The sequence below is a fragment of the Phoenix dactylifera genome, chromosome 9 (assembly GCF_009389715.1).
Source record: "Phoenix dactylifera cultivar Barhee BC4 chromosome 9, palm_55x_up_171113_PBpolish2nd_filt_p, whole genome shotgun sequence".
In the NCBI taxonomy this organism is placed as follows: domain Eukaryota; kingdom Viridiplantae; phylum Streptophyta; class Magnoliopsida; order Arecales; family Arecaceae; genus Phoenix; species Phoenix dactylifera.
The window spans coordinates 32610-59377 of record NC_052400.1 but is presented as its reverse complement, the minus strand read 5'-3'; the positions used below and the strand labels follow the sequence as shown (position 1 = coordinate 59377).

General features: G+C 39.5%; 2 protein-coding genes across 3 annotated transcripts; one reads left to right on the top strand and one right to left on the bottom strand.

The window, feature by feature from the left end:
- Positions 1-12483: 12483 nt before the first annotated feature.
- LOC103714698 (probable E3 ubiquitin-protein ligase XERICO) lies at positions 12484-13717 on the top strand. Its single transcript, XM_008802059.3, has 2 exons — positions 12484-12651; positions 12833-13717. The coding sequence occupies exon 2, from the start codon at positions 12967-12969 to the stop codon at positions 13480-13482; it is 516 nt and encodes a 171-aa protein (XP_008800281.2). The 5' UTR covers positions 12484-12651; positions 12833-12966; the 3' UTR covers positions 13483-13717.
- Positions 13718-17104: 3387 nt separating this feature from the next.
- LOC120111824 (C2 and GRAM domain-containing protein At1g03370-like) lies at positions 17105-26613 on the bottom strand. Of its 2 annotated transcripts, none has more exons than XM_039129710.1 (9): positions 25022-26613; positions 23231-24493; positions 22024-22206; positions 20193-20476; positions 19976-20053; positions 19141-19403; positions 18597-18762; positions 18195-18467; positions 17105-18057 (listed from the first exon to the last, which is right to left on the bottom strand). In XM_039129710.1, exons 1-9 carry the CDS (start codon positions 25368-25370, stop codon positions 17863-17865), a joined length of 3054 nt encoding a protein of 1017 aa, XP_038985638.1. In that variant the 5' UTR covers positions 25371-26613; the 3' UTR covers positions 17105-17862. The 2 variants fall into 2 exon arrangements, with proteins under 2 accessions (XP_038985638.1, XP_038985637.1); XM_039129709.1 differs by having other exon boundaries at positions 19976-20092; positions 25022-26599.
- Between the last annotated feature and the right edge of the window lie 155 nt (positions 26614-26768).

Below are 26768 nucleotides of genomic sequence, written 5' to 3'. Positions count from 1 at the left end.
TGTTTAGTCTGAATAGCTTAACAGTCCTGTAACTTTGGTGGAGTGAATGGAATGGAACTTCATGTTCTGATCTTGTGAATCAGGATGATTTTAATTCCCAAGCCAGCCTATTTCACTTGCGTAGTTTTAAGTACTTGTTATTTGCCTTTTGCCTTAATGGTTCAACTATTAATTAGAGGTTTCGGGTCCTATCTAGTGGCCATCATTTGCCTTTATGGATGGAAGCAATCTAGTTTATTTCTTTGTATAATTTGCTTCCAGTTTCCTGATCAATCTACTAGCGGTACATCATTATGAAGAGGAGTGTCATAGATCTTGACCAAGCAAAGATTTTAGAAACATCTGCACCATCTTTCATGACAGAATCTTTGTTTCCCAATCTACTAGCGGTACATCATTATGAAGAGGAGTGTCCAAGAAGAGAAATTTTGTTGTTATAATGCTGACATTTTTTGTTATTGTTGTTGTTGATCTGTCTATTTTATGTATTTCTTGAATAAATACAACAATTTGCATCGGTAGCTATAATATCTCGGAGAGAACCCAGTAGAAAAGAGGTCATAAACTACTGTGATCAGCCACAAAGGGTTTTGTGGCTTCCTTTCATAAAACTCTCTATTTTTTGAAATTTTTTGTTTCTTTTGTTTCTATATAGTGTTGGGCGGCAATAAAGATGTAGAGCTGGGCTGTAATTTTTTTTGTAAGCTAGGCTTTCTTTGATTATGGACTGATTTTACTTTGATTTATTATATAATACGGGCTTAGTTGTTACTTGAATAAATATTTAAAAGGTCCATAATTAATTTGTGGTCATATGGTAATTTTGGACTCTATTGTCTTAATAGATATCGGTCTTACCTTTAAAGGCACCTTTGGATGGTGGTTGCTCTGCATTTTGACTCTTTAGCCTCGACTCTAAAATTGAAAAAGCTAAACATCAGCCCAAACTAAATAAGCAAGATCATTCGGAAGCGAAGCAATCCAGATATGGGTTGTAGCCGAGGAAGAAGCGAAATTGGTGCGAAAATCTGCTGCTTGATTTCCTTCCCTCGAGGGATGGGAGTAAACAAAGGCAGAGATAGTGTTGGAAGCAACAATGGTGTTAGAACCATGAATCCAGGCAGGCAACTTGAGCAAACGCTTCCAATGCAAAACCTTTTATTTGGATTTTATCTAAATATTTGCTAAACTTTGTTGTCCAATGACTCTACTTTGGCATCTGACAAGATCAAAGGATTTAATACTGTCATCCCATTTAGTATTTACTTGAGAATGATCAAGCCAATAACTGATTAATTAGCAGATACCACACTTCTACATCGCATGCGAGCAATCCAACATCATAATGCATGCATGCCTGGAACGAGAACTGCAGTACATGCTATCGGAAACAAAACATATGCATTACAATAAAAGAATAGATTGCTTACAATCATCATAACTCCAAGAACTAATCCACGATACATCACTTGGTCTGCTGAAATAGTCCGATTCTTTCTGTTCACAATCTTCCGATGCTTTTGGATATCTCATCGCCCTATTATAACCCATTTAATTTTTAGGAAAAACTTGAAAGCTTATCTAGTCGATATATAATTTGTGCTTTTATCTTGTGCCTTTCGCATTTCTGATGCAATTTATTAGTTTTAGTTTAATACGGTGCCACTAGTAAAATAGCTTGAAGATGGAAAGGAAATCGGGCCTTTTTTTTCATTTTATTAAATAGAAATACAAATTTCGATAAAAATAATTATTTAGTTGTCTTGTTTTTATTTTTTATTTTAAAAAATATTTTAGTATTTCTAACAATATGGATGTAAAAAAATTTTACTTCTATTTTTTAAAAAAATATTTTTTGAGGCTTCTTTTCCTCTATGTGTTCCAACTCTCCCTCTACCCCGACTCTCTGACTTTTCGTCTACTCCAGCTTCCTTCCCAACTCCTTCCAATATGAATGTGTATTCGACTACTCAATACGGAACCACCGATTGCTCCGATTAGACTTCCTGCGAGGTAGCAAAGGGAACTTGCTGAATCAACTCTCTGAAATCGGAGGCCTGACTGAGGGTCGATCCTATGGTAATCTCAACCTAGGAATGCCTGTTTCACTTCCTTGACAGAGCCAACTTAGATGCTCCGTTAGAGATGGGCACTGGGCCGGGCCGCCCACGGCCCGGCACGGCACGGCACGAAGCGGGCCGTGCCTGGCACGGCCCCTTTGAGAGGGCCGTGCTGGGCTAGAGGGTCCTGGCCAGCGGGCCGTGCCTGGCACGGCCCGCTTCGGGCCTGGGCCGGCACGGCCCGCGGGCCAGCACGGCACGGCCCATAAGGGCCTGGGCCGGGCTGGCACGCGGGCCTGGCACGGTCCGGGCCTGGGCCCGGCTCGGCCCGATAAAAATTAATGCTTCATAAATTTTTTTAATAAATTAATAAATATTGAACACTAAGAATTTATGATTTATGAATATAAAGCCACCTTAATGGTGGGGGGTTTGGCATAGACCCCTACCAGTTTATTAATTTAAATCAAAATGGTACATGAAGGGAGGTTTGGACCTTGGTCTGACCTCTAGAATACAATAAGAAACTAAGAAAGGGCCGAGGTTTGGACCTTGGTCTGACCTCCAGGATACAATAAAAATGTACAATTATAAAAAATTAAGAAATCTTACTAATCATCAGTGATTCAGTGAATCAGTATTCACTCTTCAGTCTTCAGTCTTCAGTCTTCAGTAGTGTTTGTATCATCATCATCAGAGGATGTTGTATTATGTCCACCTTTATCTTGAAGTCTTGCCTCAGCATCCAGCCAATCCTTGAAGCAGAGAAGCATCTCCACCGTTTCGCCCATCATCCTACTTCTCTTTTCGTCAAGAACACGCCGACCTGCACTAAAAGCGGATTCCGATGCTACCATGGACATCGGCACAGCTAAAATATCGCGTGCAATTGCAGACATAACAGGATATTGATTTCTAACATTCTTCCACCAAGATAATACATCTAGATTCTCTATTTGATTTTCATCATATGCAGAATGAAGATCATTTCGTAAATAAAATTCTAGTTCACTACTTAAAGATGAAGAAGATGAAGAGGAACTTGAAGCATGTGTGTGTCTTCTCTGTGCAATGAATGAAAAAATAGATGACGAACGAGAACTACTAGAAGGAGAAATAGAGGTTTGTATTTGAGTTCTAGATCCACGAATTTTTTCATCATATATAGCATAAATATCATAAAGAAGTTTTTTTACCTCATCTTTAGCAGATTCAGCATCTTGATTCATATTTTCAGAGTATGCATCAAGTAAAATTAGCACGCCATTTAATTTAACTCTAGGATCAAATACAGCAGCTAAGTTATGCATAGGACATATCCTGTCCCAATACTCATTCCATTTAGATTCCATTAGGTCAATAATAGGCATTAAAACATCATCATATCTATGTTCTGCAAATTTTTGACTAATTATATATGCTTGTTGTAAAAATGAACATGAAGTAGGGTAATAAATACCAGAAAGAACATTGGTAGCATTATAAAAACTAAGCAAAAAATCTTCCAAAATTTTTCCTTTATTCCAATCAGTTTCAGTCAATGTAAATCCTAATCCACGATCATTAATATATGCACTTAATAAATTTTTATATGGGTATGCATCATGTATCATGCTATATGTGGAGTTCCAACGAGTAATTACATCAAGTTTAAATTTTTTAAAACGTTTACCATGATTTATGCATAATTCCTTAAATTCTTGAAGTCTTGATCTAGAAGCATGAATAAAAGAAACTGCATTTCTAATTTTTGAAATCACATCTTGAATCATGCCCATGCCAGCTTGAACAAAAAGATTTAAGATATGACATGCACATCTAATATGCAGTAAATTTCCATCTAATATGGGATGCAATGAGTCTTTTAATAATACAATAGCAGAATTATTATTAGATGCATTATCAAAAGTAATAGACATAATTTTATCATTAATATTATATGAACATGCAGTTTGATAAATTATATTTGAAATTTGTTGCCCAGAATGTGGAAACTCAAAAGCACGAAAAGCAAGAATATGTTTATTTAATTGCCAATCATTATCAATATAATGAGCAGTAATGGCAATAAAATAATTACTACCTACAGATGCTGACCAAATATCAGAAGTTAATGAAATTTTTACATTTAAAGTAGAAAGTGTTTCAATTAAATTTTGTTTCATTGCTAAAAAATTGGTCATAGCTACTCTTCTAAATGTACGCCTACTAGTTCTTTTGTAAGCAGGTTGTAGGTTTAATTGAACATATTCTTCAAAATTAAAAGATTCACATAAACTAAAAGGTAATTCATCCTTAACTATCCATTTTACAAGTGCTTTTCTTTGATTTTCATGATTATATGCAAAATTACCTACAAGTAATCCCCCTTGTATATTAAGGGTACTTTGAGTTTGAGCATGAGAATCATGCATCCTATGACTCTCTTGATGTCTTTTTAAATGCCCTGTTCCCCCACTACTACTACAACTATAAAGTTTGGCACATTTTTTACATTTAGCTTTCCAGACTCCCTCAACCATAACTCTATCAAATTCATTCCATACAGTACTAGTCCTCTTACGAGAAGAGGTTTGACCTTCACTCGGTTCACCAGTTCTAGAGGAACTAGGAACAGGGGGTTGGGGATTAGTTTCTTCTCCCTCAGAAACAGGAATGCCAAACTGACTTTCCTCAAAAGATGACATATCTATGATTAATTCAAAAAATAAAAACTAACCGCAAGGAGGAATTGAGTAGAGGGTCGGAGGGCAGAGGCAGAGCCGAGATTCCGAGCTTCCTCTTGTGCTCTCAACAGAAGCGACCTTCTCTTCTCAACAGGAACCTCCTCTTGTGTAGCACTTGAACAAACTAAAAATTAAATTGCTAGAAGAGCACTTTAGAAGAGAGAAATAATAGCAGTAGAGAAGGAGAGAATGAGAGGTTTGGTGTGGTGAGAATGAGGGAGGAATGGGCTATTTATAGAAGCTCAAAAATTTTTTTTTCCCAAAATACCCCTCAATTCAGCCGTTATTGGACTGTTGGGAGGGGTAAAAGGGTCATTTTCACGAAAATAGCCGTTGGAAACGGCTATTTTCCTCCCCCCTCTCCAGACGGGCCGTGCCTCTGGAGCCGTTACGGGCCGTGCCAGGCACGGCCCGTCTGGAGACGTTGCGGGCCGTGCCTGGCACGGCCCGTTTGCGCCCGTTACGGGCCGTGCCTGGCACGGCCCGTGGCGTGCCGTGCCCGGCCCGGCCCACCAATAGAGGGGCCTGGGGCCGGGCCGGGCGGGCCTTCCGTGCTGGACGGGCCGTGCCAGGCACGGCCCGTTTAGTTTTTGGGCCCGGGGGGCCTGGGCCGGGCCGGCCCGGCACGGCCCGTTGCCCACCTCTGTGCTCCGTCTCGATGTTGACCTAACATGGATTAGCAATTCAAGTTCTTTTTACCAAAGAAGTCGCGCTCTGATGGCCCGATGAGCCATCTACTAAAAAGGACCCTCGGACCCTCCCCGCTGTGCGCCCCTCGAATTATTCGGTCATGCAATACTTATTGAATACAAAGAAAAAAAAGCATTATTCAACAACCTCAGCATCCTATCATTGCACTGTCCTCTGTCGCCCCACTCATTGTCATCGCCGACCTTCTCACCTCCCACTTTCCTCCCTCCACCATTGCCGACCTCAATTGAGGCTTCTATTGTTCGCGTCCGCCACTCCCTCCTCTTCTGCTATGGTTTGCGCCTTCTCTGATCGCCCCTACGCAATAGTTTTCAGCTTTGCCAAGGCTGAACGCATTATTATGCGCCACTTCCTGGGCCATCTCCACTTCTGACCCTACTTACTAAATATGTCCTTGTAGTTCTATTAGTGAAAAAAAAATATAGTGACTACCAAACATGTTTCTATTGCTATAAATCTGAAAAAATAGTAACTAAATTTCTGTTTCTAATATTATTTTTTTAAAAAGAAAAGTAATACTAATACCAAATTCAATCTAAGCTTATTAAATAATGTTATCTGCTTAGGACCTGCATCTCCATCTAATATGTGCGGAGTCCAAACAGAGTGGGTACCCAATAAATGATCGTGCTCTATGCACCTGGACAGACTATAGACCCAACAAGAATTTAAGCAAAATTTGTTCAAGATGAAGGACGGTGGAGGTGGGAGCTTCTTGAATCCGGAAGGTTTAATTGGATGTTAAAACAGTCGGTAAACTTGGTTTATGCAAGCTCGTTGGATTGGGAAAGTTGGGTTGGTTGGATGCTAAAATATTCAGAAACAGTAAACTTGGTTAGATATGCAACCTTATCCTATTTACAGAAAGGCTACTACTTTTATATTTTGGATTCCTGCTCATCAAGCCATATTGAAACAACTTTATCATCGCACCAAGAATCATTTTTAAAATATTGATATATAAATATCTATTAAATAATCTAAAATTAATATTAAAATTATTTATATTTTATTTTATAAATAATTATTAAATTTAATAATTTATTTGGCAGCATAGTCTTACATCTAGACATAATAGACCTTTCTTTATTGGCTTTGTCAACTCTTAACAATATTAGTAATTAATTTTTGGCATTATAAATCAGGTTCGAGTTTTATCTTTCGTGCGAAAGAAGGATTCACTTTCATTCTCACAAATCCACCATTGAATGGTGCAATGAGTGCTTTATTCTACGCAAAAATAGATAAAAAAATTTGGAGTGCTTTGAGATCTGTGTAAGATGAGATCCAACGGTTTTCATTGTGCAAGAAGATCAATCACTCTTTTATGCAAATATACATCCTCAACCTTAAACTCCCATAAATTAAGTTCTTAAGAGCAAAATAAAAAAGAAGGGTTTAACGCTCGAAGGAATTTCAATAAAAAAGAAGTCTTCGTCTCAACTTAACGCAGCAAGTTTGCTTGGCGGCCGATTCGCCCCTATTCTTTGCCGCTAGTTTGTTTGGTTAGTCCAATAGGGCATATCTTTCCTTACCTCTGGACAGCATTTTTAGTTACTGAAGACTAGCCACCAAGAAGCTCTTCAACAAATTAGCAATCATAGGTATCTTGCATAACGGGTTTGGGTTGTATCTTTTGTGTGAAAGAAGGAATCACCTTCCTTCAAGCGACTGCTGTTGGATTGCGCAATAACTGCTTTGAGATTTGTGCAGGCAGTGAATAATGTTGTTTGCTGTGCTTTGAGATCTACATGAGGCTCCATCCAACAGTTGATATTGTGAAAGGTGATCGGTCATTCTTCCGCGTGAAAGATATAACTAGAACCTCTCCATTCTAGATTTTTCCTTATCTCAGCATTTTTAGTATCTCAGCATGTGTTCTTTGAAGTTAATGAAGCTGCAGATTAGGTAACTGCTTCTGTAGCCAGCGATTCCTGTAGCACCCTATGGGCTGATGATGGGGAGTTGCCCTTGGCACTCCGAGGCATTTTGTTTTTTAACTTTATTTGATGCATCCATTCTCGTTAGTTATGATTCACCGGCCTTCGTAAAAAAAATAAAAAAAAAAAGAAGAAGACTAGCAACCACGAAGCATGGGCAACTCTTCAGCATATTAGCAATCATTAGTATTATAATCCTTCAACTACTTCTTCGATTTTTCTTTTTCCCGCTGTTTGCCATTGGTTGGTAAGTTTTCCATTGAACACAAACCCCATTATTTTTTTGTTCAAAATGTCCAACATCACAGCAATCATTGCTCATGTAATTCTAAACCCAGGTCAACCATATGAATTTTTTAGAAAAAAGGTCAACACGAAGCGCAAGAGCAACAAAAAGAATCCGGTCAACTGCTCCCCGGATTCTGCATCTGCAGTATTTAAGCGCTAAGTATATATTTAGAAGCACACGAACAACAAAAAATTAATAACAACAAATAAAATTAGAAGCAGCAACAGCAGCAACGGAAGAAGTAGAGGAAAAATGAGAAGTATAGCAGCATCGCCGCCGAAGAAAATGCTCTGCCGAGTGATGCTGCTTCAACCACAGCATTTGCCGCACCCTCAGGGCTCGTTTGGTTCGCGGGAAGCATTTTTCCTTCTAGGAATATATTCCTAGAAAGAGAATACCTAGGAAAGTACTTTTGGCATGTTTGGTTGACCATGGAAAAGTGACAAATTTCCAAAGTGCTTATGTTTGGTTGGCCATCCACTTTTCTAGAAAAGTTATGTATAATTTCTATTATGCCCTTAATAAAAATGAGGTATTTAATACCTCTTTAATACTTCTTTAATGCTGAATGGTCTTTTTGGAAAAAAAATAAAAATGGAATGATTCCCGCCTTATGGGAAAGTAATTTTTCTATGTTTCTCATGAAAAAGACTTTTCCATGAAATGTGGGGATCATATTTTTATGGGAATACAACTTTTCTATCTCTCTCCTTTGAAAATTCCAACCAAACAAGAGGCATCTCATTACTTTTCCGTTGACCATACTTTCCTCCATTCTTTTTCCGCGAACCAAACGAGCCCTCAGTATCCCTTACCCCCCTCGGCATCATTGACAACGGCTACCACGATGGCTTTGACATCAGTTGCAACAAAACAAACGATCCACCGAAACTATTCTTTGGCGATAGCAACGTCAAGGTGGTGGAAATCAACCTCGACGGCTTGCTGAAGGTCAAACATTGTATTGCTCGTGACTGTTAAATATAATAGTCAGGGCAGCAATACCCAGGGAGACACACCAAGAATACTCTGGGGAAGCAAATGCAGGCCTGTAGGTTTTCTGACGCTGATAACAAGCTTGTGGCCATCGGCCGTGAACGCTTGCGGGTTCCTTATCGGCATGAATAACAAGTTGGCGACCGGGTGCAATTCTCTCTTTTATTTTTTTCGGTAAACAAAAGGGAAGAGTAGGGTGAGGAGAACCTCACCCGCGTAGCAACCCCCACTGTTTCTCCCCCCGCACTGAAGAATGTTCGATGCGGATAGACTCCGTTCTACTCATACCTTCCCCTACTCGTAGATTGCCTCACGTGTGAGTACATCATACCAGCACCATCTAAGTAACAGCGGACTAGATAGCGCTTCCATTAGATAAACCATGGTGGGGGGTATCTGGTTCCTACGTTTAATCGATGTCCATGCTTTCGAACTTGAACCATTCTTGTGGAATTAAAGTTCCGTTCCCACCGTGCTACCACCTCGATGTTAGTGCACTTCTCTCTGCAGCAACATGACCAACGGGACGTTTAGAGCCCAGCTCAGGAGCTACACCAATCACACCTCGACTCACTTTTAACTGCTTTTTCGAACAGAACGACCATTGCATTGGCATCGTGCAACTGACGAGGCAAGGAGTCATCGCTACCACGAGAAGACAACCCACCGCCGAACATTCTCCTCATCTTTCGCAAAGAAGTAGGGCCCTTTGTGTGCATGGGTTAGGTTGGCCTCCGGATCGAGAACATTCTTACACTCAAACTCGCTCTTTTTGATGGGTGGACCCATTTGGACTCGTACATATATATATATACATATATATATATATATATATATATATGGTTGGCCTCCGGATCGAGAACATTCTTACACTCAAACTCGCTCTTTTTGATGGGTGGACCCATTTGGACTCGTACATATATATATATATACATATATATATATATACATATACATATATATATACATATATATATACATATATACATATATATATATATATATATACACCAAAAGATAACCCAGGGATCATGCAGTGACGTTTACCTAACCATGCTCGAAGAATTAATAACATTAATGAATGCCGAAACTATTCCTGCATAGACAGCATCGCAGGTGTGCAATCGATCAAGATGAGCTGAGCTAAGTAGTTAGAGGCTCGAGCTCAACTTAGTCCAAAATATTAGAGCTCGAAACTTCATTGGAGATCAATCGAGCTTTAATATCTAAGCTCATACTCAAGTCAATCCAAAATAAATAGTACTCAAAATTGACTCAACTTGATGTGGATATTAACCAAGTAATACTCGAGCTTGAGCTCAACTTCAATCCTTGATCATAATTAAAAATACGATTAAACCAAAATATAACATAATATTATATTTTAAATTATTAAACTAATAATATATTATAAATAAAATATAATATTATTAAAAATAAAAAATATTTTACTAGGTTTGCACGCTTTCAAACTGAGTATTTTGCTATTCGAGCTCAATTAGTAATTCACGAGCTATTCAGTTCATTTAGAACCCTAATAGCTTTATAGGGGAGCAATTAAATAATCTAGTGCATATATATATTGTTCGGGGAATCGCTTTCAGTCAATGGTAGTAGCAGTAATATAGCTAGAGAATGCTAGGTTTGACATTTTTGTGCAATCTCATCACAGGGCCTACTGAAGGGGAAGAGAGTTTTTGGATGGTATTTTTGTGATAGCAACTCATAGCCTTATCGGCACACATATATACATGCCTTTCTTTTTCCTACCTTCAAAAGATTCAAATTCGCCACCAATGAGGAATTCCAACATAAAAGGAAGTGACATAGGGAATATGTTATCGTCTTCTTCTTTGGCTGGTGGAACACGGGCAGGAATCCAAAGAAGTAAAGGAATCGATAAATGCATGAGCTCCCATTCGTAACTTTGATGTTGACAACGTATACATGTGTCGCCAAAGAGGCTTATGATGGCCTGACATTTTCTAAGAGCCTGCCACGTTGGACACTACCGAAGGGGCTGGGTGCAACGAATGCCACAAACCTAGCACTCTAGCGTTGCTATAAGACAACATCAGCTTGGCGGGCTTTGCAAAGGTGGCGCGTTGCTGAACGGTGGAAATGAGGATTGGGACAAATGTCACCGTGCCATCCCCAGGGACCATCTTTGATGGGCGTTGGAATAAATGCATGAATTGAAAAATTTAGAATGCAGGAAATGAACCCTACGCATATGCCTTCATGTCTTCTAGCAAGTGCAATGCACCATCAACGAGGCAAGGAAATTTATGATATTTCATAAATTAAAGATTCCATAGCACACTTAGCATAGGGATTTCTATATATATTTTTTAAAATAATCAGTACATAAAATAATATATGGCACATGAAAAAGTAGCTCTTTTTTTTTTTTGGTACAACGGCTGCTCACTTAGCTCTAATATAAGTACAGCCAGCAGAATCAAGAATTATAATCTAATACAAATGTGAGGAGGTGCTCCTAATATAGCCAAAGAACCTCTTCAGAATGCTGCGTAGTATAGGAAGCGACCTAGTCTGCAGCCCTGTTCGTCTTCTGATACATATGCACTATTTGAAAGGCACTACATTCTATCAGCATTAGACAGATATCGCATACCTGAAAGGTAGCTCGTATTTTTTTAATTCTTCAATCTTATGAGATTGTTGGTTAGAGAAAAACCATTATGAGTCTTGCCTATCCTCTCCTACAGGGAGCTAGTCTTAACATTTCAAATATCATACCATCTCTGATTTTGATTTGATCGATTCCATAATATATTTAAAATTTTTCCTTATTCTATGATTTTGATTTGATCAATTCAATGATATAATGAGAATTTTTGCTTACCTGATATTATCAGTTTTTTTGAGAATTTTTCATTATTAATTTATAAGATTTGCAAGTTTTTTTGGCTCTCACTTATGAGCTGGAGAGATTTTTTTCATCTAGTTTTCCAGTTCATAATGGGTTACCTACATTGTTTGATTTAAATTATTATAATTTTAACAATGATAAAAACAAAGGGTGCAAGATATGGAAGAAAAAAAAAATACATGATGCACGACAACAACATATGAACTATTTATCCTACAATGTAACAAAACAAGCATGTCATCAAGACAACAACTTATATATCACCAAACTCTTCCCCTGAATGTCTTTGTTCCGGCTGAACGAGAAGGCTCCATTGACAATGAAAGTGGGTTCTCGACTTCACCACCATCACTTCAATGGCCAAATCTATGATATTTCTATGGATAGCCATATTGAACACCAGTTCAATTATTAATCAATGCAGCTGCTTGCAGTCTCAATAAGGACATTTAATACATCTATTGGACGCACCCACACCCACATCCTTAATGGTACCCTCTAATGGGACCCATTATTCAGCCATAAGGTCTAGTGTTGGGTGATTTGGAGGTGGGTGTAATAAGTAACTCTATATTTAGTCATCGACTATTCCAAATCATTTTATTAGCACTAATGGAGGTTGATGTACTAAGTAACTTTATATCTTCTAACCTAAACGGCAAAACCATATCATCAATAGCACTAATGGATGGAGGAATCTTACATAATTGAGTTTTAGGTATCATTAATAGAGCCAGCCAGAGAGTGGGAGTAAAATTAACCCCAGGTGGGAGTGGTGGAACTAACTATGGTTAAATCCGTAGTTAGAGTCCGGTCCAAGAAAGAAGGGCGGCTTTTTAAGTAGGGGGCGGTGAGACCAAGGCTCCCATCCCCATACGGGAATTGGATTCCGTGACTCCGCCCTCTCGCTTCTCTTCTCTCACCTTCTTCTCTCTCTCTCTCTCTCTCTCTCTCTCTCTCTCTCTCTCTTCCCTGTACTTGAAGCCAAAGCCAACCCAAGAAGCAAAATCTCAGCTCAAAATTTTCAAGCAGAGTAATCCTCTGTCTCTTTCTCTGGTTTTCTCAATAATTCCCAAATTTTTTCAAATTTCGAGAGCTCTGATAAGTTTCTCGATGTATTTGGCAATCAAAGATCCAATTTTTACCTCCATCTTCAATAGAAAGAAGGGGAACTATTTGATCTAATTCTTTTGGTATTTGTTGTTTACTCACAGATCGCAGCTGCTTAGATCGAGAAGTGGGAAAGCATCGTTTCGTGATCCCTGAGCTTGCTTGGGCCGGATCTGGACGAGGTCCAAGGAGGCATTGGATAGAATCGGAGCCGTTCGATCTCGTTGATCCGACGGCGATGGGTCTCTCGAGCCTGCCGACGCCCTCGGAGGGCATGCTGACCCTCCTCCTGGTGAACACCGCCCTCATCGTCTCCGTCCTCAAGGAGATCGTCCGCTTCGTCCTGCACGTCCTCGGCTTCCGCCCCTTCCCCCGGGCTCCGGACCCGACCGGTTTGGTCTCCGCTTCCGATAGGCCTCCGGAGCCCACCCTCACCGACCGCTTCCGGAGCCGGTTCAAGCCCATCCGGTTCGGGTCGGCCTTCGAGCGGCGGCGCCAGCAGGTGGTCGACTGCCGGGTTTGCCTAACCCGGTTCGAGCCGGAGTCGGTGGTGAACCGCCTCTCCTGCGGCCACCTCTTCCACAAGGCCTGCCTCGAGCGCTGGCTCGACTACCATCACGCCACGTGTCCCCTCTGCCGGTCCCACTTCCTTCCGACCGACGAGCCACCGTCCCCCCCGCCGCCGCCGCCTCTTCTTCGCTCTGGTATTAGTAGTAATTACGGCGCTTGCCACTGCGCAGAGGGTTCTCAGTAGTGTTTGATTCGGTGATGATACCCGGTATCTTTTTTTCAAATTTCTTTTTTTTTTGTGGTCGTAATTATTGTAAATATATGACGACTGTTGTGTGTACACTTTTGGTGATGATGCACGGTATCTTTTTTTAGATTTTTTTTCCTATTGTAGTTTTATTCCTTGTAAATATATGACGACTTTTGTGTGTACGGTTAAACTTTCTGTGAGGAACTAAAAATGCCCTTTTTTCTCTAAATTTGAATATTTATTTGGTTCTTGTCATCTTGTTGGGATTTTGTTAATCAAGATTAATTCTTGGATTTGGGTGCATGTTTATCTGAATCTCGTATCGTGTTTAGGATTTGGATTTGGGCCTACTCTAGCCACTTAATAGACATGTACCAGACCTACGAGGAATCTGGTTCGAGCTCTGGTTTGAGTGGGAGGCTTGCATGTGAAATTGCTTTGTATTTTGGTCTGGGTTGGATGATGTCTCTAAGGTTCAATTGAGTTGTCACTTGTCAGACCTTTGAAATTCGGATGATACGTCGATTTGGAACTCAAAAGTGCTGATTGATTTTTTTTTTATTTGGTTGATATATAGGCTGCATCATATGCGAAACATTTCTGGTCGCTGCAATACTGATCATAAGCTGGTTTTGAGTAATGAAAGATTTAAGCTGATTTTCTTGATGTGTAAGTGAATATCACATTTGATAATTTCAAATATTGAATGTGTCTACCCTCCCTACTTCCCTTTGTAGGATTGTGATCAAAGACATGATAAATGTCTTTGATACCTTGGCGTCGGAAATTGAACTGGCAGCGGCATGGGCTGGGTAGGAGCTATGCCCGATGAATATTGCGGGCCAGAGCAGTGATTGGGCATAGACCCAGCCTTTTATGTCATCACTGCTCTGGCCCGCAACATTTATCGGGCATAGCTCCTACCCGGCCCAAGAGTGTTCATCATTAAAGCAGATGAGATTTATAGCACCTCCAAAAGTCTCACAGCTATCACTGGTTATAATTGTCGGGTGAAAACTAAGAAGTGGATAGGACTTTAGAAATTCTAGTTGTTTGAAAATGACAAAGAAGAAAGAAGGATGAAACAAACGAATGAGAGGTTTGAGCCTTTAAGACGTGCAGAGTGATTCGAAGGATTTTATTTAAATCAAGTATTTCGTATTTGAGTTACTATCTTAAGTGACAGTCATTTGATATCTAGGTTTCTTTTAGTTTAGGTTTGGATAATTACTTAATTAGTTTTCTGTTTTAACTTAACTTAAACATCTTATTTTTACTTATTCTTGTTATACGGATATTTGGATCTGGATCTGAATTTGGAAAAATCAGATGTATCAGCATCCGTATTCGGGAGATTTTTGAACTGACTGTCTGGATCCGATCGGATCAAAAAAAATAGTATCTGAATCTGACAAAAATCGGATAAGGAAATGGATACTGTTGGATACAATCCGACTCGCTTTCAGCCCTATATGGTGATGATATATTTCTGGTATGTATGCATAGAAATTTTTACGGGAGAAGATTTGGAGTTTGCAATTTGTCCATAGTAAGAGATTTATACATAATAATAACTTTTAGAATAATGCGAAACAAACCTTTACTCTGCTATCGTTATTAGAGATGTAGGAATAAATCAAGATTCACCGATTTCGGTTTCATATTTCCGTACAATATCAGTAATATCTGGTACAAGAGTTGGTTCAGCATACTAACATTCAGTATGCCCTCTGTATTATGTATCAATTCGGAGATGGTATATGACAACATGCGCTGACATGCTGGATCTTGTAGTAAATTTTAAGATTTGTTTAACTCAGGAAGTTATAATCAAGCAAGTCCCAGTCAAATATTCCATACTTGACTAAGTTATAAAAAATCTTTAACTCGTCAATTCATTTCAGATGAGCCTAGACAACTAATCGATCAGGTCCGGACTATAGATTGCCATCCCTGCTTCTGCTGCAGGGACATTGCAGTTGCGGCCGGGATGCCATACCTAAGCTTAATCCTATATTTTTGTCAAATGAAAAGAGATGCCAAGAAGTTCAGTTAGCACAGAAACTTGCTGTCTGTTAATGTTAACTAGTGTAGCTGGTGAAGACTTTGAGAGCTGGTATGGTACCCCTACGAAGTTTACACTGCTGTGCCCAATTACAACTTTGTATTTGCAAATGCCCACAACTAGCTCAATGCTTGGCCGGCTTGCCAAGAGGCAAGAGCAAAGGCCATTTTCTCTTGTTCAAGGCTGCCCAAAACCACTGCATCCCTTGATCCCTTCCAGCCAGCCACCCGACGTCAAACCGAACACGTACACCTTTCCCTAAGAGGGAGAGGCCACCACCTTCACAACCTCCTCCTTCTCCAAGGTCTCCCCTCCACCCAGCATGGGCGTCCCTCGCCCGCTGTCCTACACCCCCTAGCTACTACCATCCCTGCAGCCACCGCTCCATGGGCTGTGGCCACCGCCGCCGCCTCTATTGCTTCTGCAACCTCTTCCTCCTCATCTCCGTCGCCTCCTTCCTCTGCATCTACCACATCATCAACCCACCTACGAGTTCGAGCGCTTTGGCGTACGTAGCCGCCCTCGACAGCGATCTCAAGGACGGAGTTGTATGGCAATATAAATATATAAATAAATCTACCTCATCCTATTAGTTTAAGCTTTTAAGACAAATGGTGATTTCAACATGGTATCAGAGCAGAGGTCCTGAGTTTGAACCCTGTCTCCGCACTCTTTAACCCCATTATTAAAAAAAAAATCACATGTTGGGCTCGCCCATTAAAAAAAAAGTCTTGCCCATATGTGAGAGAGAGAGTAAGAAAATATAAATATATAAATAAATCTACCTCATCCTATGATCTTAAGCTTTTAGGACAAGTGGTGATTTCAACAGGAGCGTCGCAGCGGAGCTGGCGGTCGCCGTAGTGCGGGCCGAGAACCCCAACAAGAAGTCGGTGTAGAGTACAAGGAGGGAGGGTGGGCCGCGGTGGCGTACCACAGGGTGAAGTTATGCTCGGGGCAGCCGCCGGTGTTCTACCAGGAGGCGCATAGCTTGGCGATGATGACAGTGTCGCTGAAGGGGCGGGAGAAGCTGGAAGCCGGGGTAGCGGCGATGCTGCAGCGGGACCAGGACACGGAGCGTGCGGCTGGACATTACGGTGAGGGCGCCGGTGGGGTTGAGGGTCGGGGATGCGGACCGCCGAAAGGTGGTGGTGAAAGCCGCCTCGGACCTGGAGGTGGAGTGCCTATCGCCGAGAAGAAAGCTAGAGGGTGTTCGGCTAGTTAAATGGAAGGACTTTAAGATTATTACCGAGAAAGAGCATCTCTTTTACTGGCATTCTATTTGCGGATGACCACGGAGAAACCAGAACGTCGGAAAATGCTAATTTTCCGTTTAATCTCTCGGGAAGTGAATTGACGGTCAAATCAAGGATATGGGCTTTAGTATCCTAGTATCCTGGATGACAAATTGGAGGCTATGGCATCCTGGCCCTCCTATAGATCGAAGTTAGCTTTTTAAAGAAAAGATGGAACGACTTGTGATGATTACTTGGATAAATCCTCTAATAGGCCAAATATGAGACCCCTGAAAAGGCTTCAGTTGTCAAAATGTGGATGCATTAAGAATTGCTCTGCATTTAAGAGGCTCAAGAAGACCCTCCTTTTGTTCAGCCTACCTTCAGGAAGAAAATTAGGGGCTTAACAACAGTGCCCACTGTTAAAAATTAGGAAAAACATGTTCATCTAAGATAAATTCTGAATACAAATTTTTTTACCTCCCTCTACATACTTCGTATGTGGACCAGGAAAGAAAAAAGATCATCAAAACCTTTTTACTTGCAGAAAAGAATCATTTATCATGTTTTTACCTTGTGATTGGACTATAGGTGTACAGGCAGGATGAAACCAATATTCCTTTCAATAATTTTGCTACTCATGTTAGCAAGAAATATCACTGGCCAGCTAGTTTCCAAGTCATTACCACTTCAGACCCTGATGCCCCCAAGAATTTCATCATACTTCACCAGCGCGGCACGCCCCTCTCTTACCAAAGCTCCCTAATTGACAGGAGAATGGAGAAAGCCGCCGAGGATCCATCATACGATATCCAGAAGAATCCATAATGAAAACTCTTGGTACTCTTTTATTTGATGCCTGAATGAGCAAGAATCAAAATCTAGAGCTCAGAACCAATTCTCAGGCTCGCAGCCGAACCTTTGAAGTTGCTTCGTTCCAACCAAAATAATCAAACTTCTGAATACGGATCATCTGTTTTTTGATGCTCAGAATCCAAGCTGATATTCACACTATCTTTTTTATGTGGTGCTGCTATTCACAAATAGCTGCATGTAGCAGTGAAAAGAATCATTCTACTTTCCCCCTATGAATTCCTTTTCAACTTGACTGAACATCTCCTTGAGTCGAGCTGATGAATTGGACATTACGTTCTTTGTTATTCTCTTCTGATGCTTAGTGCTCTTCAACCAAGCAATCCCCAAGGATACCTGAACATTGCAGGCCTTCAGTTTAGGGGCAAGATCCTCCATTTGGTACCTCAAGTGAAGCTGCATGAGAAAAAAGAGCACATGATTGGACAAAAATCTCAGAAAAGCCACTATTGAGAATCTGTACAATCCATATACAGTACTTCCATACACTTAAAGCCACAGCGAAAACATTAGTTTGAAAAAGACGTTCTTACATTAAAGTAGTCACCAAGCAGAACCCCTTGGAGTGTCATCACTTCTTCAATAATCCATCCATTTTTATCAGCCAAGGGACATTTTTGCTGCGTGCTAGTTACTTCACCTCCATAACGAGATAAACTCTTGTCAAATTTGTAGTGAACTTGCCTTTGGTAAATGTCAGGCTTAACTGGTTCCCACGCTGATATAGAGTAGTTGACACAACCAACTTTCTCCATTACCCTTCGCTCCAATGAAGTTCCTTCAAATACCTCCATCAATGAGTTCATCTGATGACACATCAATGGTCGCAGTTCCCTTGTCATTTTGGTGATCCCCAGGCAAGCTCAATTTGAGAATACACACATATCATATATATACGTGGAGAAAGGGCAAAAAAAAGAAGAAGGAAAACTCACATCAATTGAAATGGTAGATGAGAAAACTTCTGACATGTTGGCATCCTCTATCCCTAAGAAAGATCCACTCTCCTCACTATGGAGGGTTGCTTCAGATTCTTCTTCAACCATCTGCACTATTTGTTCAGGGCTCAAGGACCTAGCCTTCCATAATGCCATGATTGTCCTGTTAGGCATTAAAATTACATATATTCTCTTTATCAAGATTCAAGAGGTGAAGTATTGGAGAATCAGACATGCAACTTAAAAAACCTAAAATCCAGATCTGAATACATGAAAACCCTGGTAGGCATTAAACCAAAAAACAGCACTTTCTTAATCCAAAGGACTAGAAAAACAATGTATGAGCATGTTGTGTAGGTTTATAAACCACTAATAGCAAGGGCAGTACAAAAATTAAATAGAATAAGGAACTAATGTATCATCAACCCATGCAGAAAACAAACTGATAAGAGTAAAAAAGGAAACAAATTTTCTTTAACTTGAATGTATGCCTTACATAAGATTCAAAATATTGTACAAGGAAATAAGTGAAGAGTATTACCTGTTGGCTACATTGAATGATACAAATGACTGGAAATGAAACCTAAGTCTCCCATCCTGATCAACAGTCTTTGCGCCATGCTTTGCATCCATACCTTTTCCCCTGCGGAGAATAATCAAAAGAGATGGGCTAGCCATTGATGCCAGAGTTGGAGGAATCACCTGGATGTCCTCAATATCTTCCCAAAGAAAGAAAAACTTTGTTTTGTGTCCAAACAAGTTTGCATAAAACCCAATTATTCTTGGAGATAGAAAGAGGCGGCCCTGCAAGGAAAAAGTGAAAAAACCAGTAATTTTTTTCGGTTGGCATGTATGCTGATCCTTATATCATATGAACATTATATACTTTCAATAAGGCATGGGTCATATAGTCTGACGAACTATACAAAATTTATAACATGACTCAGTTTATAAAAGGCCATCAAAATTGCATTCACATTATTCCATTAATCAACCAATAGATGTAATTGGATCATATCATTATTGAACCTGATTGGACAATGTCAAACATTTGAAGGCAACCATTTTCTTTAATCACTACCTCGACATTCAGACCATAAATATGCCAAGAAACTATTGTCTAAATTGCCCGAGGAGTCAAAAATTTAAAAACTGCAAGTTGGCATGGTGAGCTGCCGATTGCTGAAGTAAGCTGACTGGCCCACTATATGACTGTAACAGTGATGACGACTGAGTAGCTAACAAGCAGACCAAATATATTATTGCCATCCTATGTGAAATGATTGAGGAGAACAAATTTTTCAGACAGCATTGTGAAGTATGGGGGCAAACTGAGGATTCCAATAGAGTACAACATAATGGAAGTAAATAAGTACCTGCATGGGCATCTTGCGCTTCAAGTGACAGGTAAAATCATTGATGAGAAATTCTTCTGGTGGCAGACCGAAAAGCTTCTGAAATGCAAAATTTGTCTGAGGAGACCTCAAATTTATCTACACATAGATTTGTCCCGAACTTAGTTAAAATAGCAATGTATAAGCTACAGTTTCACACTGAGTTATGAGAGATGCCAAATAAGAGATAAGTACCCACCTTCTTTCCAACTTCTTTCTCCATTTTTGTTAGATACTCTGTCACAATATCAGTGCCCCGTGTGTTGTTCAGAAAAATCCTCAAGTGCAACTTAGACTGGCATGCCTGAGCTAACTTCCCTTGAAGAGGAATCCAAAAATCTGCTAGTTCTGACAAATTAGATTTCACAAAGTTGACTTCAGCATGACCAAGAGATGTAGCTTCGTCAAAAGGCCCATCAAAATCATACACATCCACATCCATCATTGATGGAGGATCATGCATGGCATCAAATTCAAAGATTTCTGTAAAAATCAACAGAAAATGAATTAGTGAATGGAAAACTTATAGATTAGAGATAATAGTATCCTACCTCTCATATATTGTTATTTCATTCACACAAGGTTTCAGTCAATGTGTTATCTCTGTATATTGATCATATATTATAGTGCAGGTCAGTAAGTTATATAGTTTGACACCAATTTATAAATGAACAACGCATCAGACTGGAAGAGAGTCAAAAATGTTCTTGAACTATTATAGGACTGTTTAATTGCCTGTAGTTCCACTTGCTTCCAATTTAAGTTGCAGGTGCAACTAATAATGCAACAATTCAATTAACAACTTTCTGTTTAATTTGCTAGCAGTTACAGTTGCAGGAACTATTGTCTTCATCACCTACAACTGACTAGCTTAATTTCTATATTTGGTTGTTTAGGATAGAAAGATCTGTGATTACCTTGGAAATGACCTTGCTACACTCTTTTGGTTCAGTAAACTGTTTAGTTATTCTGACACAGCTGACCAACAGTTTATGCAGTATATTATTCCTACAATAAAGTCATATTATTAGGATGCACCTAATATTGTAGTGTACAAATTATAAGATAATTATTATATGTGAAAACATAAAAATTTATTACAATGCCATATATCATTTTAATATATAAGTAATTTATATTAGAGTTGGACTACACACTCTAAGTTAACTTCTTGCTAAATGAGTTAATGACCATCCAAAACGAAGATCCAAACATTGATAAAAAAGATGCTCAAAACCAGGATTCAAATACTTTTATGATTTCTAAATTCTAATCTTGTACCAAGTTGGTACAAAAATGAAGAATATCAATTATAGCGTGTGATAAAATACATAATGAGGTACATAAATTGAAAATCCAATTTATGGATCATGATCCATACATCTTAAAACATGGGTGGATGGATTTAAATTCATTATGTTTTGATCATCAAAATATAGTAAAATATAGTATCATATTATTAAAATCTTTCATTTTGACACCTACTTGATAATTAAGTTAGAGACCATCAAAACACATCAACTTTGGTTTCTAAGTTTGGATCTTGAATTTTGATAGTCCATTGATTTTGAACCATTAAAATCCTCTTTTCAAGGAGTTAATGTAAATTGGGTAGTCCAAATCTTTATTATACTGTTAATATAATAAATTGCTTTAATAATTTGAACACTCTCACCTGTATTATCAATACTTTTTAAGTCTGCATATGTCTTTTGTTCTCCCTAACTGATGACCATCTAAAATTTTGTAGAAGGAAACCTCACCGAAAATCAGGTGATTCCAGGACTTGAACCCATGTCATGCATACCAACCCCCAATGAATTTACCAGCCAACTACACTAGCTGGCATCCTCACTGGTTACTGGTCCATCAAACATAAAGTTAGCAAGTCTCAACAGTCCGTTATTTAAGAAAATTCTAGGCTGGAAAACGAAAAATGCAAATATGGTGGTGGTTCAATTTAGTAATATAAAGTAGTAATCTATGCAGAATATTAAAGAATTTCAAGAATTAGAGATATCTTTAATTACCATTCCATTGAGGCTCCAGAGTTTGGAATTTTATTGAACTGGTTTTAGTTTTACCATTGCATGTGAAAACCACATAGGGATCAGAATAACCAGTTGAATCCACTGCTGCTAAATTACTGCCCTCAATTAAGGCAATAGTTAGCAACCATCCATCCCCTTGTGCTTTGACTCCATGATCACTGCCTGCATTAAGGAAAATAAGTTACTTTCTACAGCATGTGGATAGTCTCCAACTAACTGAAAAAAGAATAAGATATGTTACTGGCAAGCTAAAACAAGGGAACTAAGACTGATGGTTTCCAGCCTAAGACAGAGTGCAGTTGCTATAAGCAGGAAAACTTAATTCTTTATTCACCATAAGTCGAAGTTGAAATTGATAAAGGTACCAATATAAATGAAGTCTTACAATTTATGAAGCATGTATATGGATACAAATTACATGTATAACACATAATGGACATGTTGGTATCGGCAAATCCAGAAAAATTTGTCAAGAAAATGGTCATTGCATGGAAATTAAAAAAAAATCATTTACATAGTTAATTATATAACAAACATCTAACAATGCAAGAAGAAATCAGGTAAAGTAATTAGATACCACAATATTTTTATTAAATAATTGAGTCTGTACGAAAATATTTAACAAGTGCTGTACTGTATACTGAGAACTATTTGCATCTGATACATATTAGACACCAGCATGTCTCCTCTAGGGAAGTATCTAAGCTTTAGAACTAAGGATATATGCATATTATGTATCATATTATGGTTTTCCTTGTAAGGACGATAGAAGACTTAACTCGTCAACCTGTTTCGGATGTTTTAAGTTCAGCAAGTCAAGCAAAATGATAGAGGCATGAATTTTCAAGGATAGCAAAAAGTTCCAGCAAGTGATACTACCCCTTGAATATAGCATCATTACCTCTGAACAATATACAAATGGCTTGAAAACAACAAAGAAGGAGGATGTCTTACGCTTTGCTATAAATATAATACTATATTAGTACTAACCTTACATATCAAATAACTAAAGGTTACGAACACCTTCTGAATCACATAAAATTCAATATTAGAACTGCACTAATATTATGAGAAACTACAATATCTCTTAGTAATGGAAAAAAAAAAAAACTCTTCATACTGATAGAATTTTAAAAGAAAAAGTTGATTGAAATATAAGATATGGTCCAGGGAAATCAAGTCTTACCTCTCCGCTTCCGGGCCTGCAAGAAGCGTCCTATCATATCAAGAACACGCTGTCCTTGAAGAACCAAAACACCACAAACCACAACTTCCCCAATTGAGTCAGGCAGATCTAGGCCACGAAACTCGAGCCCCTGAACTATACTAGGGCTTGCAAGCAAGATGTGTACAAGAACATAGAAGGCCACAAAAACTGATGATATAACAGTAAAATTTCCAAAGAATCTAAATGCCAGCTTCCAGTCTGACTCCTGCTCATTTTGCAAAGAAGCTAAGATCTGGTCTTTGTTGTGCCCAGTGTCTTCTTGATCAAGTGGTTTTATATTCTGCGAAAGCAAATCAGCAAACTGGGCAAAGCTATCCTTTAAGCCTTGCTTTGCTCCATTTTCGATCATACCTTTCATTATAGTACTCTGGAGGAAATTCATGCGCCAGGAAATTAGCAGACGTGAAGATTGGTCTTCAGATGGCAAATCAGGCCCAGGCATTATGCAGAAAAGAACCTCTGTCCGGAAACAATTACCGAAAGGAACATCAGGAGTACTCACATTTGTTAAAACAGCATAATTTTTTCCATCAGCCTTCAGATAAGTCTGCTCCTCTGTGGCTTTCACAGCTTTTACTAATTTGGTCGCAGCTTTTGTGTAGGTAATCACTCTTTTCAAGCTCTCTCCACCATTTTCAAGTCTCCAAGGTTCAGTTTGCAGACTTGTAGTTCCTTGAAGCTCAGCAAGTGATTGCAAGAAATTTGAACTTGGTGACAAGAGAAGAGAGTTCAGATCACGAGGTGCAACAACATAAGATTGGTCAAGAAGTACTCCTCCTCGTAGATTTCCAGGCATTTCGCTTCCTTGATCCTTTGATTCAATTGTTTTCAGTAGTTCATCAAATGTGATATTAGAGCATGTATCATTAGTTTGTCTTTCAGAAGTCTCAGGGCTTGCAAATGCTTCTTGTAGGTCTTCTGGGCAGTCAAGATTCCTGCTAGAAGGCAATGCAGCCTCTGCATTTTTCCCGGCAAAAATATGAAACAGACGATCAACAAATGTCGGTGCATTCAACTTGTCTCCCTTGACAGGTTCCGTTTTGTCAATCACTGGTACAGCATATCTTTCCAAGATTCTGTTAGAACATAGTGGGGTTGGTCCTCTTGTTAATTCGAATGATTTATCAGAGTTTGATGAATGATCAACAAAAAATGAATGAGTGACTATGGGTATTTCATCAGTGTTTTTCTGAGACAAAGTTACAGTGAGACGAATATCTCCTGCAGGACAAAACCAAAAGAATACAATTACGAGAGAAGAAGAGAAGAAACTTGACCCTTTAACCACACAGTCACAGCATTCTCTCCATCTGAAGTCTCCATTAATTTCTTCTTCATACTTAGACATTTACAGCACATGACAATGTTACATCTATTTACTATTTTAATCGTGACTAGCATATCAGATCATTAGATAAATTTAACACAATGAACAAATAGTTGGATCAAAATGGCTGCTAGCCTACCCTTTGTATCCTGGATCACTTGGAAACCGTGAATCATGAAACAGAATCCTAAATTTCAACTAGGAGACAAACATATTCAAATGCAGCACATAGATAGCAAAATGCCACATAGATAGATTGCTCAATATTCACTAAAACTGTAATCAAGGGAAACTATTATGAAGCTCAATTGGTGGAAACTTATTTCGAATATTAAAATAAAAAAAATAAAGATCACAAAAGTCAAGCAAAACACATATAAAAATCCACCAATATAGAAAAGATATTAAGAGAGATATATTACCATAGTCCTTGCTCTTAGACTTCTTGTTCTTGGGCTGCAGCTGATACCATTGCGTCCCAAGTGAAAGATCATCTGTATCCAAGACCTTCAACAATGGCACCTTGACCTGTCCCAGGAAATCATCACTGAAGATCTTGTCTTCATCCAAAACATAGACCGTGAGCTCCTCGCTGGGGTCCCCGACTAGGAAGCTGAACTCCTCATTCCATACAGGGTTCAAGTTCTTCTTGACCACCTTAGTTTTTGCCCGTTGTTTTCCGATCTGTAATTTTACATAGGCATCACTCAGGCCATTGAGACCCAACGCCTGGAGGTTACGGGCTTCAATAACATGCACCAGGAGCTTCATTGTGAAGAATTATCAAACGATAGGAGCTAAAGAATGATGGGAAAATCATAAATGAGGAAGATCAGTTGCAAAAGGAGTTTTTTTTCGGAGAGAGAAAAACAGATGAGAACAGATCACATTCGCCACAGAGTCAATTACCAAAAACAATTAGAAAAACTCCCTTTCGGCTGCTAAAAACCCTAATTCCTTATGCCCATCCAATCCGACACGACCCATCGAAAACCCCAAATGGACTCAAATCCAGCGGAGAGCTACAGGAAGAGCGACTCGGACGAGAGCGACAAGACAAAAGGCGAAACAGAGAAAAACCGATATCCAACTTAACGACCGCAGGAAATCGAACCACCCCTCCACGAATTTGATCAGAAAGCAAAGAAATCGGCGCCGGAAATCATCACTGGAGAGGGGATTTCGTGAGAATGTCACGGGAAGCGAGGAGAGGAGGACAAAAAAATGTCGAATTTTTTTTCCAGATTTTAGCTATAAAAAAACCTCTTTTACTAAAACCGGGTGGTACGAAATTTACGACTCGGGAGATAGGGTTGGTTGGGGTGGGGGAAGAGGCTCGGAGAGGGGAAGGAAGGTCTCCGTCCTCGCGCGGTCTTGAACTTTAATTAAATTAATGTCGACCCTTTATATAAATTATAATTATTTATTAAACTGACAAATTTGTTACTAACTTGGGAAAACAATCTGCCTTTCATGCCAACATGGCATTAGAGGATTGGTGTGATGGCCATAACATGCCCTGCTTGATATTTTAAATAATGAGAATGAGAAGGCTATAATAATATAATTTGGAGCGGACAAACCCTACGATTAGGGGCGGTTTGACCCCCATTGGCGGAGTTGCACTGCAATGCCGCTAGAGTCTCCACCTGCAGGGGTTTTAAAATGGTTGGCGCCGCATTGGGGTTCAGGGTAGAAGTGAAGGAAGGGTAGGGTCAAGGCAGGAGAGAGTGGCACCATCGATGAGGAGGAGGGGCAATGCCTGAGGGGAGGGAGGAAAAGGGGTCAGCAATGATGTAGGAGGCACCAACTATAGGACAAGGTCTAGGGCAGGAAGCAAGGGAAGAGAAGAGGGTAGCAATAGCGGTATCACAACGATCTGGAGGGGACGGCATCATGGCCAATTTTAGGATTGTGGACATCGTCAACTTTATTACTCTCTTCTTAGGAGTCAAACCAAGGGACGGTGACAGCAACCTTTTGCTTGCCCTCGAGCTTCTTTTCTTGTTCATTGTAAAGGCTGAAGGCAAGAAATACCAAACAGACCTAAATTGAATGGTTCGGCCTGTACTGAACTGAACTAACATCAGGTATGGTCATACGAGTCAGTTTAGTTCTTAAACTATTCTTTGGCGCTTCTCTCCAAGATTCGATGGACTTTTCGTGATC

Excerpts from the sequence above, each read along its gene's own strand:
- LOC103714698 (XM_008802059.3), top strand. The coding sequence starts at position 12,967 with ATGGGTCTCTCGAGCCTGCCGACGCCCTCGGAGGGCATGCTGACCCTC.
- LOC120111824 (XM_039129709.1), bottom strand. The coding sequence starts at position 25,370 with ATGAAGCTCCTGGTGCATGTTATTGAAGCCCGTAACCTCCAGGCGTTG. Across the intron at positions 18,763-19,140 it reads TCATTCAATGTAGCCAACAG|GACAATCATGGCATTATGGA; the intron begins GTAATACTCTTC and ends AATGCCTAACAG. Across the intron at positions 18,058-18,194 it reads TGCTTGGTGACTACTTTAAT|CTTCACTTGAGGTACCAAAT; the intron begins GTAAGAACGTCT and ends TTTCTCATGCAG.